Raw genomic sequence first — 13987 nt, forward strand, 5'->3', positions numbered from 1 at the left:
TAAGTATATCTTAGACACCAATGGCTGATAAAAAGGTGAAGGAAAACATCTTGAGGAAACCTGGACTATATAGTCTGAAATCACCAACCCGCATTGAGCAAGCGTGGTGATTAATGCTCAATCCTTCTCCGTGTGAGAGGAGGCCTGTGCCCAGCAGTGGGACGATAAATAGGCTGTAACTTTTATTGATTTACCTTCAAAATGATCTTCAAGTTCATGCCCTTTCAAGGGGGGTCGCTTTGATGTCAAAACTCAAAAACTCAGACCCTATTTATTTTTACAAATATGGGTACATGTGAGTCGTAATATGTCGCCCAAATGGATAGAATAGAAACTTATAATTTAAATATAAGCAATTTTATGTTGCATCGTTATATGTGTCGCAGGGATATGATAAAAACGGGGATTTGGTCAATTCCCTAAGGGAAACCTTTAAAATATCAAAGCAAATTTATTTTTGTCATTTCACTGAACCAGTTTAGGGATTTGTTCAATTCACTAGATTTGTTTAGGGAAAAGATAAAATCGTGTTATTATTTTAACATCCTCCGGGATTTGATCAATTCCCTAAGGGATTTGATCAAATCCCTTAGGGAATTGATCAAATCCCCGTTTTTATCATATCCCTGCGACATATGCACAGTGAACAAGTCATCCATATTTCACAACGCCGATTTTAATTTCTAATTCTAAGCGCTGATAGTGTGATGTTGAAAAGGAAGAATCATAATCATCTGCCTAGCCTTTTCCCAATAGTATTGGGCTCGGCCTCCTGTCTAGTTGGATGACTATCAGTATTTTACATAGAGCGATTGCCTAACTGAACCCAGTTACCTGAGCAACGCAGTACCTCTTGGTAAGACTGGTTTAAAAGGCAGAATATTGAGGAGTAATTGTGAAGTGGGCAGTTCAATCAGGCCAATAAGAACGGTCATCAAACTCTGATTAACTCAGTTAACAGCGACAATGGCGCCAAATCTACCAGTATTCATGGCGTAAATTAGCAATTCAGATAATCCCTACTAATATTATAAATGCGAAAGTAACTCTGTCTGTCTGTCTGTTACGCTTTCACGTCTAAACCACTGAACTGATTTTAATAAAATTTAGTACAGACATAGAGTTGACCTTGAGAAAGAACATAGGATAGTTTTTATCCCGGACTTTTGAGTAGTTCTCTTGGAAACGCGATATAACCGAACCTGACGCGGGCGAAGCTGCGGGCGGAAGCTAGTAATGTAATATTTGGATAGATGACTCGCTTTGTCAGAATTTATCGGATTTCCCTCGGAACGCAATCAAACCTTGTTTATGTTTTAAATTAAGATTTTCTATTCTGCCACTTAGAATTTTAATTGGATTTTTCGCGGCTTCAGTTCGATGAGTTGATTTATTCTGATGTGTACTGAATTTTTCTTTTTTACTTTTGATATTGGCAGTTATTTGGATTTTGCAGTTCCAATATTTGCAATTGATTTGAATCACACATATTGGACTGCAAACAATTTTCATTGCAAAATATGTTTTTGTGTGTATTTATTAAAAAAGCTAAATTAAATGTTTCGTAGATAATCTCAATTTAGTCTTTAATAAAAATCGTAGATGTAACTTATATGGATTTTTTATCGAACCAATCTTTTTGAAAACATACACATAGGTATATGGACACTTTAGGCGGATATTGCCAAAAATTAATCTCCGGTATAGATGACTAATATTTTCCTCCTACGAAACGTTTTGAAATTTAAAAATTACTTTTTCCTTCTATCGATAAATCACCCACAACTTTCATTTTGTTTATCAATGACAACTTTACAGATGATCCGATAACGTTAACTTGTGTATTATTGGAACTAAATTATTATTTTAATTGTGGATTCATAGGCAGAATATACAGAATACATGTGGCAAATACATAATAAATTTTCAACTATGTCCCGCCCTTATGGCATACAATAGTATTACGAATCATCTTTTCCCAACTATGTTGGGGTCGGCTTCAAGTCACACTGGATTTCGCTGAGTACCAGTGCTTTACAAGAAGCGACTGCCTATCTGACCCCTTGGTTAGACTGGTGTCAGACTTAGTGGCTTCTGACTACAACAGTATTACGGATATTGAACATAAAAATTATGCTTATGTTAAAACAGATACGAGGCGTCGAGATTGGCATAGTAGTGTTAGTGCTAATCGTGTGGATCGGGGCCATAGCACTGTTCTTCAACAGATGGGGGAAGATCAGGATGCTGCTACCGTACCAGCCAGACTACAAACAGGAACAGTTGAAGGTATGTTTGATACTAATGATGATATACATGAAGACAACGATCTAAATAATCCTAAAGATGATGCTAATGGTGTAATATATGAAGACCTTAATAAAATAAAAACCATGAAAGATATAACGCAAAAAAATTTAAGCTTAAATTATTGAAATGGATCGAGATTAAACAAAGAATAATAATTTATTATTTCAAGTGGTTATTGAATGTTTACAAATTAATCAATTATATCAAAGTTTAGTCGAGACAAATCTTATTGTCTCAATTTTCTGATATAAGATATTGTATCTAAATTATTTTTAATAATTTGTGTCTTGATTTTGATACTTGGATTTTCTCTTTTAGTTTAAGACTTTTTTCAAAAACTATCGTAAAAGCAAGTATAATTTCAACAGGTGGATCAATGTACTTCTCATGTACCAACGTCGCTATAGGAATTCGATATGGTTTGTTCATAGCCCACAAAATTGCTACTTTATTAATATTCCCAGTAAATATAGCTTCCTGTACCTTAGTACTCATAATATTGTATTTAGAAACAGTCATACGTTCGATTCTAACCCAACTATCTCTGATGACGTCTGTTTTTATAAAATTTTCTTTTACTTTTCTTTCTACAAGCAAAATATTATTATCATTGGTTAGTTTGGTACCCTTGTTGCCTATTAAAATGTTATTGTAGGTACTTCTAGTTTTGATATCCATTCAGCTTAGCTTGCAGCAACAAGACTATCTTCTTTTGTCTTCATATTTATACAATCAGGTTTTGATTCTAGTAAAGCTTCATCGTTTATAACTGCGCCAGTATCTATCAAATTATATTCAGTTAGAAATCATATGAACTACAATTGATCAAAGTTCAAGTATTTGCTTGCTAGATATTTTTGTAATGAGGAAAATAAAACCTTATCAAAGGGAATCAAGGGCTATGACAGAACTAGACAAAACTCTCTCTAACGAGGATATTTTAGACCAAAATTCAGTCTCCTAAAGGCAATCATAACATTTCCACTGAAAAAACTATCTAAAGTATCAGTTGTTAAAGTTGATTTTCGCTTGTCAGGTGCCAGGAAGCAGTGCATTAGCGGCTGCAGCGGCAGGAGGTACTTGCGGGGCTCATTCGGCCCCATCAGCGTGCTCGGTAAATGTAATTTCAATTTCTTGATTTTCTGTAGATATTTCATCGATTTTGCAATCAATATTATTTTTTTCGTCAAAATCTTCATTTTCTGAATATAAATGACTTAGTAATTTTGATTCTATAGTTTTTTTCAATATATTGGTTGCAAAATCTCTTGTAGAGTCTGTAGTTTGATAAGTTATTTTGAAAACCTTAAGCTAAGCTCTATCCAAATTGTTTTTCATCACAACTTTTATCATTACCTACCCTTTTGTACATTTCATCTAAATACTTGCTGACCTTACTATACCTATTTATACTTCTGTAAATACTACTAACTCAATTTATATTTTTGAAAATTAAAAGCAGGATCGTAGTAACACACTTTTTCGTCATAATTTTAATAGATTCGTCAAAACAAAATTAAATTGTAATATATCAACTTGTACTGAAAGGCCTAGACTTTAATCCATAGAAATGTACATTCTTTTAACACAGCTAAGTTAATAAACATGACTGAGCATTTTCACAGAGTTCAGTACAACAGAAAATAAAATAAATTCATAAAAATCTGATAAGGTACAGTCAACATCAGGTCAGTGGTAACAGTTATATATGAAAATCGTACTTATTACTATTGAGTTAAGGTGCATGACAGTTACCACTGATGTGCAGTCTACCGTACTACGTCAAGGTACTTGAAGTAATCACATTTCTCCATCTCTCAAGGTTTTATATACTGCAGGTATTGTTACAATATGTTCAAAGCAAGTTTTCATAGAAACTAGACATTGTTTTAAAATAACCAATGATAATATTGACGACAGTCAATCCAATCTTCAGCTTATATTTTACCATTTTGATAGAACAACAATTATGTTAATAGCAGATATTTGTCTACTAACGTCAAAATCTATTTTGACTGTATCTACTATAGAATCATGATTGTATGTGTAGGTGTAAATTAAATATCACCGCCCACAAAAATTGTACGTGGTCAACTTGACCTGCCTCAAAACTATTACTTTAATCGTTATAGGAAACTACCAAAAAATTTCCTGTAGGCGGATTTCGGGAGTAGTTTTAAATGTCAAGTAGTTTTAAACGTACTATCGTTTTGACCTATATATACTTTAGTATTTTTAAGACCCTTTCTCTGGGTGAAATATAAATCTATGAAATTCTATAGTTTTAAGACGTTATGGAATCCAAATGAGGGTGAAGAAGAAAGCACAGTTGCGCCATTCGTTGAGGAAGGTCAGGGTCATACTATCAAAACTAATGAATATGAATAACTGTCTCATAATTCCCTTGACATTCATACCACAACTGGTAATACAAAACTAATTCTGCTAGCTTGCGATACTGCGGAAAAGAAATTGGAAAATTCTTTTGTGCCAGATACACCTATTATCTTAACTATCATTGACTACGGAGGTTAGTGAATTACTTGGCTTGCAGTAAAACGTAGCGTGATGCCTACCCGCATTGCAGCATTACTTGGTTTGAAGGCCACGGTAAAATCCTGCAGCTGAGCTATATTTAGTTATAAGGCTATTGTTCTAAAAGTGCGTGGCCTCTGATGTTGTTGATAAGGCTTTTTGATTGATTATTAATTATTTTACGTTAAGTTTTGGGAAGCAATTAATAATGGAGGTTAAGTGGTAGGAAGTATTTAAAATTTTGAGTTTGAAAGATCGCTTGAACTTGTCTAGTCATGATGTGTCAAAGATTATCACAATTTGCCTTGTCATAACTTGGTTTTGATTGTTTCCGTAAGAAGGGTGTGAAAACGTACCTATATAGGGTTAACTACTCTGCTTTAAGCAATGGAGATATAGATAGACAGTCTATGTACCGTAATCAGTTTCCTCGTATAGTTTTGGCTACAATTTTGAATCTCTCTTGTGTCAGAATCAGAGGCAACATATTCTATCTATATATACAAATAAAAACTAATGGCATGCGAGCATTATGCCGGTTATAATTACGGCAATAAAATTCTTCTTGAATTAAATTTACCTCTTTTTTTAAATAATTTTAAAATGTTGTTAATGAAGATACACATAGTAAGTCAAAAATGATTAAAAAATGCCATAAATAAAGATACACAGCGTGGTCCAAAAATGCAAATACACACTACAAACAGTGTGTTATAATAAAATTTCGTGTGCGGACGGTAGCCCAAAAGCGGTAGGTACGCTCAAAAGTGCTTCCGCGAAAGCCCTTTACGTCCCTGAATCTGTTTGAGTTTCGCTTGCTTTTATTGGTGAACGATGAAGTTATAAAGGCAGGGATCACGTTTCACAGTTTTGTTGGACTGTGAAATAATTTGTAAAGGCATTCGCCAAAAAATTGGGGGCGTTTTTCGTTTGTTTTTCTGTGTTGGTATTGGGCGTCTGACTTTCGTATTTTTTGTGTCACTTGTAGTTTTCACTTCTTTTATATTCGCAAGATTTACTGACACATAACTTTTTTTAATGCATTTTATGTCACCTAACGAGAATACTATCAAAACTATACATTTATATAACGTTTATATCCAATAAATTCTTCCTCTTTCTATTGAGTGACTAAAAGTAGAACCACCTACATAGCTTCCTCTCGTAAGGTTACGAAGTCAGTTTTCAATATCCTTTCAAATTGCAGTAGAAAATATAATATATTCCTTATCTATGTAAAAGCACGGTATCCCAGAGTTTTCCTCACATCCTCTACGCATTTCAAAGTATATGAATGTCTGGATGAATGATGCAAGTTCTATTACCAATAATGGTTTTTTTTTTCTTTAGTTGTATAATGGTGTTAGATAGGCTTATTATATCGAGAAAGGTCGTAGTCTATATTGATCATGGTGCGTGAAATACGTTGAATGCTCACGAAACTGAGTAAGCTAGTAATGTATTAAATGCCTAAGTTTCAAGCCCTATAAGCATGTGCCTCACTTTATAGGGTTATTGCGTCAAGGCGAGTTAAAATAAAGACTTTACTGAACAGTACAGGCTCTTTAAAAAATGAAAAATAAGCGAGATAAGTATACAAGGCCATAAAATGCACCACAATACCAAGAGCTATACAGAAGCCTATCAAGCAACATAAATAAAATGCTTCGCACACAGTCGTTGTATCAATAATAGCCAGTGAAATAGCCACTAAAATCTGCCGTTTCCACCCCCACGTAAAATGGCGAATAAAACATTATTCTTATAACAATTCCTTTTAGAAAACGGAATCAGTCTTAGTATTTTTATTGGTCGTAAGCAACCCCATGATAAGTATTCACAATAAAGGTCCGTTATCCATCTTTTAGTGGTTAAAGAATTGTGCACCTTGTGGTCTTTCTTTTTCTTGTTTTTCAATAACTAATCTTACTTATGCCATTAAAATTGTCGATTAAATAAAACTAACACATCCTTCTTTTACCTCGTATACAATTGAGTTATGTCGTTGAATAGGTATTTTAAAGAAAAATATGGGTTTTTAAATTAATTTTTGATAATATTAATATTTTCGGAAATACCTAACCGCTCGAAAAGTTGATAAAAATATGTAAGTGAGCCCTCCATAAGCTAAGTTTGGGAGGTCTATTTGCAGCGGTTTACGGCTATTGGCTAATATGATGATAATGATGATTCAAGCAACCGTAAAGATTTTTAGTTAAAACTCCAGTGTTTTAGTAGAAGATTTTCTTTATTATTTCTGTGAAGATCTTCCAAAAGGTACAATTAACTCATTCCATCGTAAGGTTGGAGATTCGAAGCGTATTTTATGAGCTGCTTTCTCGCACACAAACATGTTCCGTTTGAGAGGATTTGCATCATCCAAGAGGCCGCTCCGAAGAATAGTTCCAATATTTTGTGTGCCCATCTTATTGTCTGGTTGTCCTGCAGCCCATTGGTTGTACACATCGTCTATTTTATCACCTGAAATTGGAAGTCAGTCAGTTTATTATTTGGACAATGTAATAAATTAATTCCTGTAGCAGCAAACTTGAAAAATGTAAGTAATACCGTGAATGGTAAACCATATGCGGTCGTCCCAGGCTTTTAGGCCGATGTGGATTTGCTCCCATAAATTCGTCGTGTTATCGGTACGAACGGGGAACATATCCTTGACGAAGTTAGCTTCCAGATCATCATTCAGAATGACGAGATGACCTCCCTCCGCAAAGCAGATCATATTTGCGCGGTACCAGGTGTGTTTCACGTTGTGGACTTTGTAACAGCTGCCAGTTTTCTGATTGTAGTGGTATTCTGTATGATTATAAAACATTTCATTATTATAAATATTTAATAATTTACGATTTTTCTATTATTCATATCAATCATCATCATCATCTTCCTGCCCTGTTCCCAAGTCATTTCGGGTCGGCGCAACATGTCTTTTTCTTCCATTCCTCTCTATTTTTGGAAAAAGATATTTGGTACTTACTGTTGTCAAATGTGCCACATTCATTTAAAGTACTGTTATCATGATTTCGATAGCATATGTAGGGTAGTTGTTCGTCGCATGACGCGGTATACATGTAGTGTTCGCTGCCAGAGATGGCCATGGTGAGGCATTGTCCTGGATCGGGCCCTTGTGGGCTCCACTGTATCTCCTGGTCAGACAGTGGGACGCCTAGAGCAAAGAAATCAAAGTTTGTTAAATTCTCTATCAGAACATTCCAAAATTTCATTACCATTCATCACATTTTCATTACCTTCTATTGAAACGAAGTCGCCATTGGAGAGCAACAAACTAGTTCCCAAGAAGATACGACGATTGATACCAAATTTTGTCATTGTTGAGTGAAGAGCTTTGGTCAGCTCTTCGTTAAGTGGAGACGCCAGCACTGCTCCTGGAGAGATCTTAGATATAATTATTCTGTAACCGTTGATGATTTGCGATTAGAGCTATGACGAGTAGAAATGGATTTTTGACATTAGCTACGCATAAAGTATGTCCAATCTCTAATCGCGAGGCGCCGGATAAATAGGTAAATAGGGAAATAGCTGTAGTTGTCAATATTGCCATGATTACGAAAGTTTAGTATGGCAGTAAAATGTGTTTGTGTGTGAAGCGTTTACATATAAAACATTTATGATAACACATACTGATATCAAAGAAGCGGGGTCAGTTTTTTGCACATGAGTGATAAATGAATTGCATCATACTTTAGGCCAGCGATTAGCTTAACTTATTTTGCGTCTTACCCTATAAATTCCAAGTCAGGTTGGTCTTCTTTTATCGTAAAGACCACCTTCACACTACTCATGAAGTTGGCCAAGGTTCGGCAAATATGAGTAGTGACTTCGGCTTACTACGGACGATTTTGCCTCGGTATACTCGTTCCTCATTGGCTGCAATCAACTCTCTGTACCACACCGAGGAACTTTGCTGGAGGAGGATGGTTTTTGGAAAATGAATAGTTACCTTCATAGTGACAGCGCAAAAACGCTTGCTCCCACGTTGCTGGAATCACGTGAAGCTTGAGCCAGCCCTGCACTTCACTGTCGTACAAGTAATCAGGCTTGCATCGCACGGGACCTGCAAAAACATAATTAATAATTTGGCTATACATAATAATTCAGAGGTTCCCAAACATTTATTCTCATAGATCACTTTCTATAATGTTGGTCTCGGTGGATCCTGCAGCAATATGGTCTACAAATTCTCATAATTTTGTACAAAAATGTGATTGGATTTATTTGAATTTGCGTTGCTGACTACTTTGGGAACCTCTGGCCGATAACCATGATTCACTTACCAGTTGCAATCAACAAATATGACAAACAAATTAAATATATTGTTAACATGTCAGTGGTTACAATTGCACGGGTACTATATGAATGAATGTATTCCTCTTACGATAACGAGTATTTATATACGAAGATATTACTGGATAATGGATTTGAGTGTCATCGAGGTCAATTCGTAATCTCTGTCTCGGGGAATTCCTAATTAAAACGAAATTATTACTTCATTCATAGTTTGTGTAGGGTAGGTACGACCGATTGACTGTCGGCGGCTTATCGAGTATAAAAAAATAACCCAACCAAACTTAATAGTTTTTTTAACATATAACCTTCTTTATAGTAAAGATTAACACTATATACCTACTATACGAGTAATGTCAAATTTTTATATTATCTAGTTAGATGGAAGAACTCAAATACTATTCAATTACGCCAACAAAGTGGTTAAAAAAAGGTGGGAAAAGACAGTTATTTATGATGATTTAATGATTTTTACGAATTAATTACGCTATTTCCCGAGAGATGTCGCTGTAGTGTGACTTTCTTCGCGCTATTAAAATTTTGAGTTGATGGCGTTGTGGTAGCTGTGAGCTATAATCGCTAAACAAGGAACACTACACTGAGCGTGGCTCGACGCCCTCTTGGCCAGTTTTCTACAATATTATAAACAGTACATATAAAAATCACGATCAAGATGGCCACAATCGCCGTAAAAGCCGATTCGACTTGCGGTATCAAACGCCTTAACGCGCCATCTGCATAAGCCCTTAGTGACGCGATAAACTCAGTTATAAAACGTGTTTTATATGACATTATATTGCACCAAGCTTCTCCTTTCAAATAAAACAACGATGGCAGATGTGACTTTTTTCATTACTCTAGTCTGATGTGATTTGCAGTTTATATTTTATTACACGATAAAATCCGTGTTGATAGACGTATTCGATTTGATTAGGGCTCTCGTGATTGGCTCAGATGACTTTAAGGCTCAGTAACTCTAGTTTCTATGCTAGACTTTTTATTGTATGACCTTTTTACTCGTAGCCAATGCTATATAAAAAAATTGAATGAGGTATTCCATTTTCAAATAACATGATCAAAATAATTTGCTAGTCATGATGAAACTTTTAAACAAACGTTCAGGATAGTCCTTAAGTATTCATGCTTTTCAACAAACTTTAAACAACTTCGATAAAATAGTCACAAAATTATTTACAGGAGCCTTGTAAATAATTTAAAACAATACATTTTCGGGTTCACATTGTAACGTTATCCATTATTAAGTAAAAAGTTAAATGTACCTCAAAGTTCTCCTTGCTATTAATGATGCCGTCAATTAGAAGTTTCTCGAAGTTCACTTGTTACTGTTCGGGATCATGATATAATTATTTGTTGAAGTAGCTACTTTGTTTGTGAAGGTTTCGGCTCGAAAGGTATTCTCTAATTAATGTGGATCAAATGTCATTTAGGTAGGAGGTAAACTGTAGCTACAGGTGATTGTGAACTTTATGTGCACTGTCGAAAGTTGAAATTGGAATTTAGATTATCAAATTAGATGAATGCAGATCGATTGAAAATTTAATTAAAATTTTGATCTGTATTTTTCCACGAAGATGGGCAAATAATCAAATTATTTTTATTATAAAGGTACGTGTTAGAATGTAGTAAATAAAAAAAAGTTTAATAAAATAGTAATAGAATTCTTGATAACCATATTTACTAATACAAAACACGGCCAGATGTGCTGCCCACATCGCTGACACTAATTTGATTAATCGTAGGCCTTTTAGGTTCCTTTTATCTATGGCGTTCTAGACACGGCTCAAAGCCGGTGCATCCACTTAAGAAAATTCATCATTAATTTTCTAGTATTTTCCAGAGACGTCAACTACTAGAAAAGTATAATATAACTTTCAAAATATAGATATAATCATCGGCACGAATCTTGAGCGCTGACCTTCAGCTGCGCAGAAGTGAAGGTCAGCGCTCAAGAGTTGTGCCGATGATTATACACTCCTAAAATAGATGAATAGTTCCTACATATCCTTTCTAAGACTTAAACTTGCTTCACAACAAGATAGATACTCGTAACTTGAACTACTTCTACTACACTTGCTACTAATTCACCGACTAACTACTCTAATATAAAACCTTCGACGTAAAACCTCGTTTTATCCAACACTCTTTTGTTTCACCTCGCTTCGGAACGAGAAGTTAGTAGCCAAGTAAAATAAAAGTGCTTCGCAATCATTGGTTACACAAGTGGTTTATTAAGACTTCTAGTAAAAGTATGTAGGTAGTTCCTTAATTGGGTTTATGAGAGTAAATATTTATTTTGGTCGTGCTTATTAGACGTGAAAGTTGCGAAAACTACGCAAAAACTACAGATTTTAGGTTTTTTGCTCATCTTCCGAGTTTTTTCCTAACAATGCTGGGGTCGGTTTCCAGTTAATAATGTGTTGAATTGATACCCATACGATTTCTGAAAACTTGCCGCTAGTTAACTTATTCAATTTCCTTTAAAAAAGACAGATGAAGCTCAGAAAACATAAATTAGTAATTTCCAAGAAGTGAAATTCGGCTTCAGCGCGTAAAAGTAACTCACTTACTGAAACTCACCTAAATAAAGTAGTACAACACAAAAAACTTTCTCGTACGAAGTCTTTACTTCAGCACTCGGTCAATAAATATTCAAATGATGATTCATACAATAAATAAACGTCTAATAATTGATACAAATGAGTTACACTAATTAGTATTCGGCACCATTTAGTGCGTTCAAAGTTCTAATTACGATGTCAGTCTGAGCTAATCGATGGCCTAATAGGCTTTGCCCGTTTCATTGAATAATTGAATGAGTCTAAGAACCTTAATATTAAATAAACATTAGTTCCAAAGAAATGTTGCAGTGTAATCGCCTTTCAGAAGTTTTCAGTTTGTTCTTAAAACTGTAGATTCTGGAAATGGTTTAATTTAGTTTGAAGTTGTGAGGGATAAAGATGGCTTGGAAGTGAAGGGATGTTAATGATTAAGCAGTAATTTGTTGGCTTGTTTTGTATAATGATTAAGTGTTTATAATAAACACTCACACCTTAATACCCCAAAATATAGTGTGCAAGAAATTCATTAAAGTTTATTTAAAGCAGAATCGTTTTTAAGATTCCGTACCCAAAAGGCAAACGGGACCCTATTGTTTTCGCTCCTCTATTCGTCCGTCCGTCCGTACGTCTGTCACCAGGCTGTATCTCATGGACCGTAATAGAGAGTTGAAATTTTCACAGATGATGTATTTCTGTTGCCGCTATAACTTTGCTCATTTTCTAAATAATGGCACGGAACCCTTCGTGCGCGATTCCAACTCGCACTTTGCCGCTTTTTTTTCTGTTTAGAAACGAATCGTTAAAAAAAACGAAAAAATGTTACAAACATTGTAAAAAAGTTATTCGTTGATTTCACATCTTCAAGTTTTAAAACAAAAAGCATTTCCTACAGTTAATATAAACAAAATACTACCGCAATAAATTGAAATACAATATCTCTATCAAAGTCAAACAATACTCCCAGAACACGAAATAAGTATATACACAGGAGAATTCCTAGCACATTAATTTAATATACCCACGTCACTTACATCGCGGACCGATAGGCTCACTAAATACTGAATGGTTTCCCTTGAGATCAACGGTTAAGAGCACCAGACTGCAAACTAAACAGTCGGCCGACAAAATCCGATGGCTGAAAAAAAAACTTGATTCCAATCAAAGTTTTCAGTCGGTCTCATCATTATCGTCATATCAGCCAATTGCTGTCCTGCTAAAGTTAGGCCTCCTCCAAAGAACGCCAACCATCCCGGACATGGGCAGCCCCCATCCATCTTCTTTAAATCGTCAGTCCACGGTGCTGCAGCATAATTAATCTACTAAAATTTTAAAGAGGAATTTGTATTTTTGTTTGTTTGTAATAGAAAACTACTAGAATTATTTTAAAAATTCTTTCATGGTTTTAAAGTTCCACTTTTCCCAAGTAAAGGCTGTTTTTATCCCGGGTAGTAGTTGCCTCAGGGCAACGGTGAAACCGCAAGGAAACGACTAGTTTAAAAGTAATTCTAAAGCTGAACACCTGCCGTCTTACCACAAAAACTTTTAAACGTCAGTTTATGCCTTGTCTAAAAAAATGACAAATTATGACGTTGACATATGGTTCATTTTGCAGCCAAAATTTTATTAGACAAGTGTAAAACAGGGTTTAAAGTTTTTGTAGTAAGGCCCCTGATGTTTGTAATGTGCGTAGACTGACTTATAAGCCCAAACAAAGTATCGGCCGACTAAAAGTTTCCAGTGTGCGCGAATTCCAAGAAAGGCTATCTCGAATCTGTCAAATGAGACCGACCACTGTCCGATCCCATTTGGTCAAGTGAGCAATTGGTTTCGGATAGATGTTTATTTTTGGATAGATAGGTGATTTGTGAAGGTTTAGGAAATGATTTGATGACGTGTAGTAGCTTGATTTGTTAGTTTGTTTTTGAGTAAACAGGAAATATTAATCTAATACCACCATTTTTGTGAAGGATGAAACAAGGGTTGAGGTGGATAGATTAAAAAAAACATTTTAATTCTGTTTTTACACAAATTCATTATTCATATCATACATATTAAAACAAGTAATTTATTAGCCAACAATTTAATGTAGTACTTATACGGAATATGTTTTATGATTCTAATAAAGTACACTTTATATTACTCATTTAAAAATATACTGTGTTGTTTTTAAATCCTGCAAAGCTCACAATTTACGAATGATTTATTATGAACTCAGACTCTAAAATAAATAGAAGTCACTTAATAGG

General features: G+C 34.8%; 2 protein-coding genes across 5 annotated transcripts in view; one reads left to right on the top strand and one right to left on the bottom strand.

The window, feature by feature from the left end:
• LOC110372204 (uncharacterized) overlaps positions 1–13987 on the top strand; it is a 136899-nt gene that overhangs the window by 100804 nt on the left and 22108 nt on the right. For 3 of the 4 annotated variants that reach the window (XM_049838351.2, XM_049838350.2, XM_049838353.2), the window contains 2 exons: positions 2152–2289; positions 3347–3430. In XM_049838351.2, the coding sequence (XP_049694308.1) occupies positions 2152–2289; positions 3347–3430 (222 nt within the window). The remainder of the gene's footprint in view (positions 1–2151; positions 2290–3346; positions 3431–13987) is intronic. The other variant, XM_049838352.2, reaches the window with a different exon arrangement.
• Positions 7054–9277, bottom strand: LOC110372242 (secretory phospholipase A2 receptor). Its single transcript, XM_021328833.3, has 6 exons — positions 9153–9277; positions 8819–8932; positions 8106–8243; positions 7835–8023; positions 7414–7656; positions 7054–7326 (listed from the first exon to the last, which is right to left on the bottom strand). The coding sequence occupies exons 1-6, from the start codon at positions 9199–9201 to the stop codon at positions 7097–7099; spliced, it is 963 nt and encodes a 320-aa protein (XP_021184508.3). The 5' UTR covers positions 9202–9277; the 3' UTR covers positions 7054–7096.

This window comes from Helicoverpa armigera, chromosome 8 (assembly GCF_030705265.1).
Source record: "Helicoverpa armigera isolate CAAS_96S chromosome 8, ASM3070526v1, whole genome shotgun sequence".
Lineage (NCBI taxonomy): Eukaryota > Metazoa > Arthropoda > Insecta > Lepidoptera > Noctuidae > Helicoverpa > Helicoverpa armigera.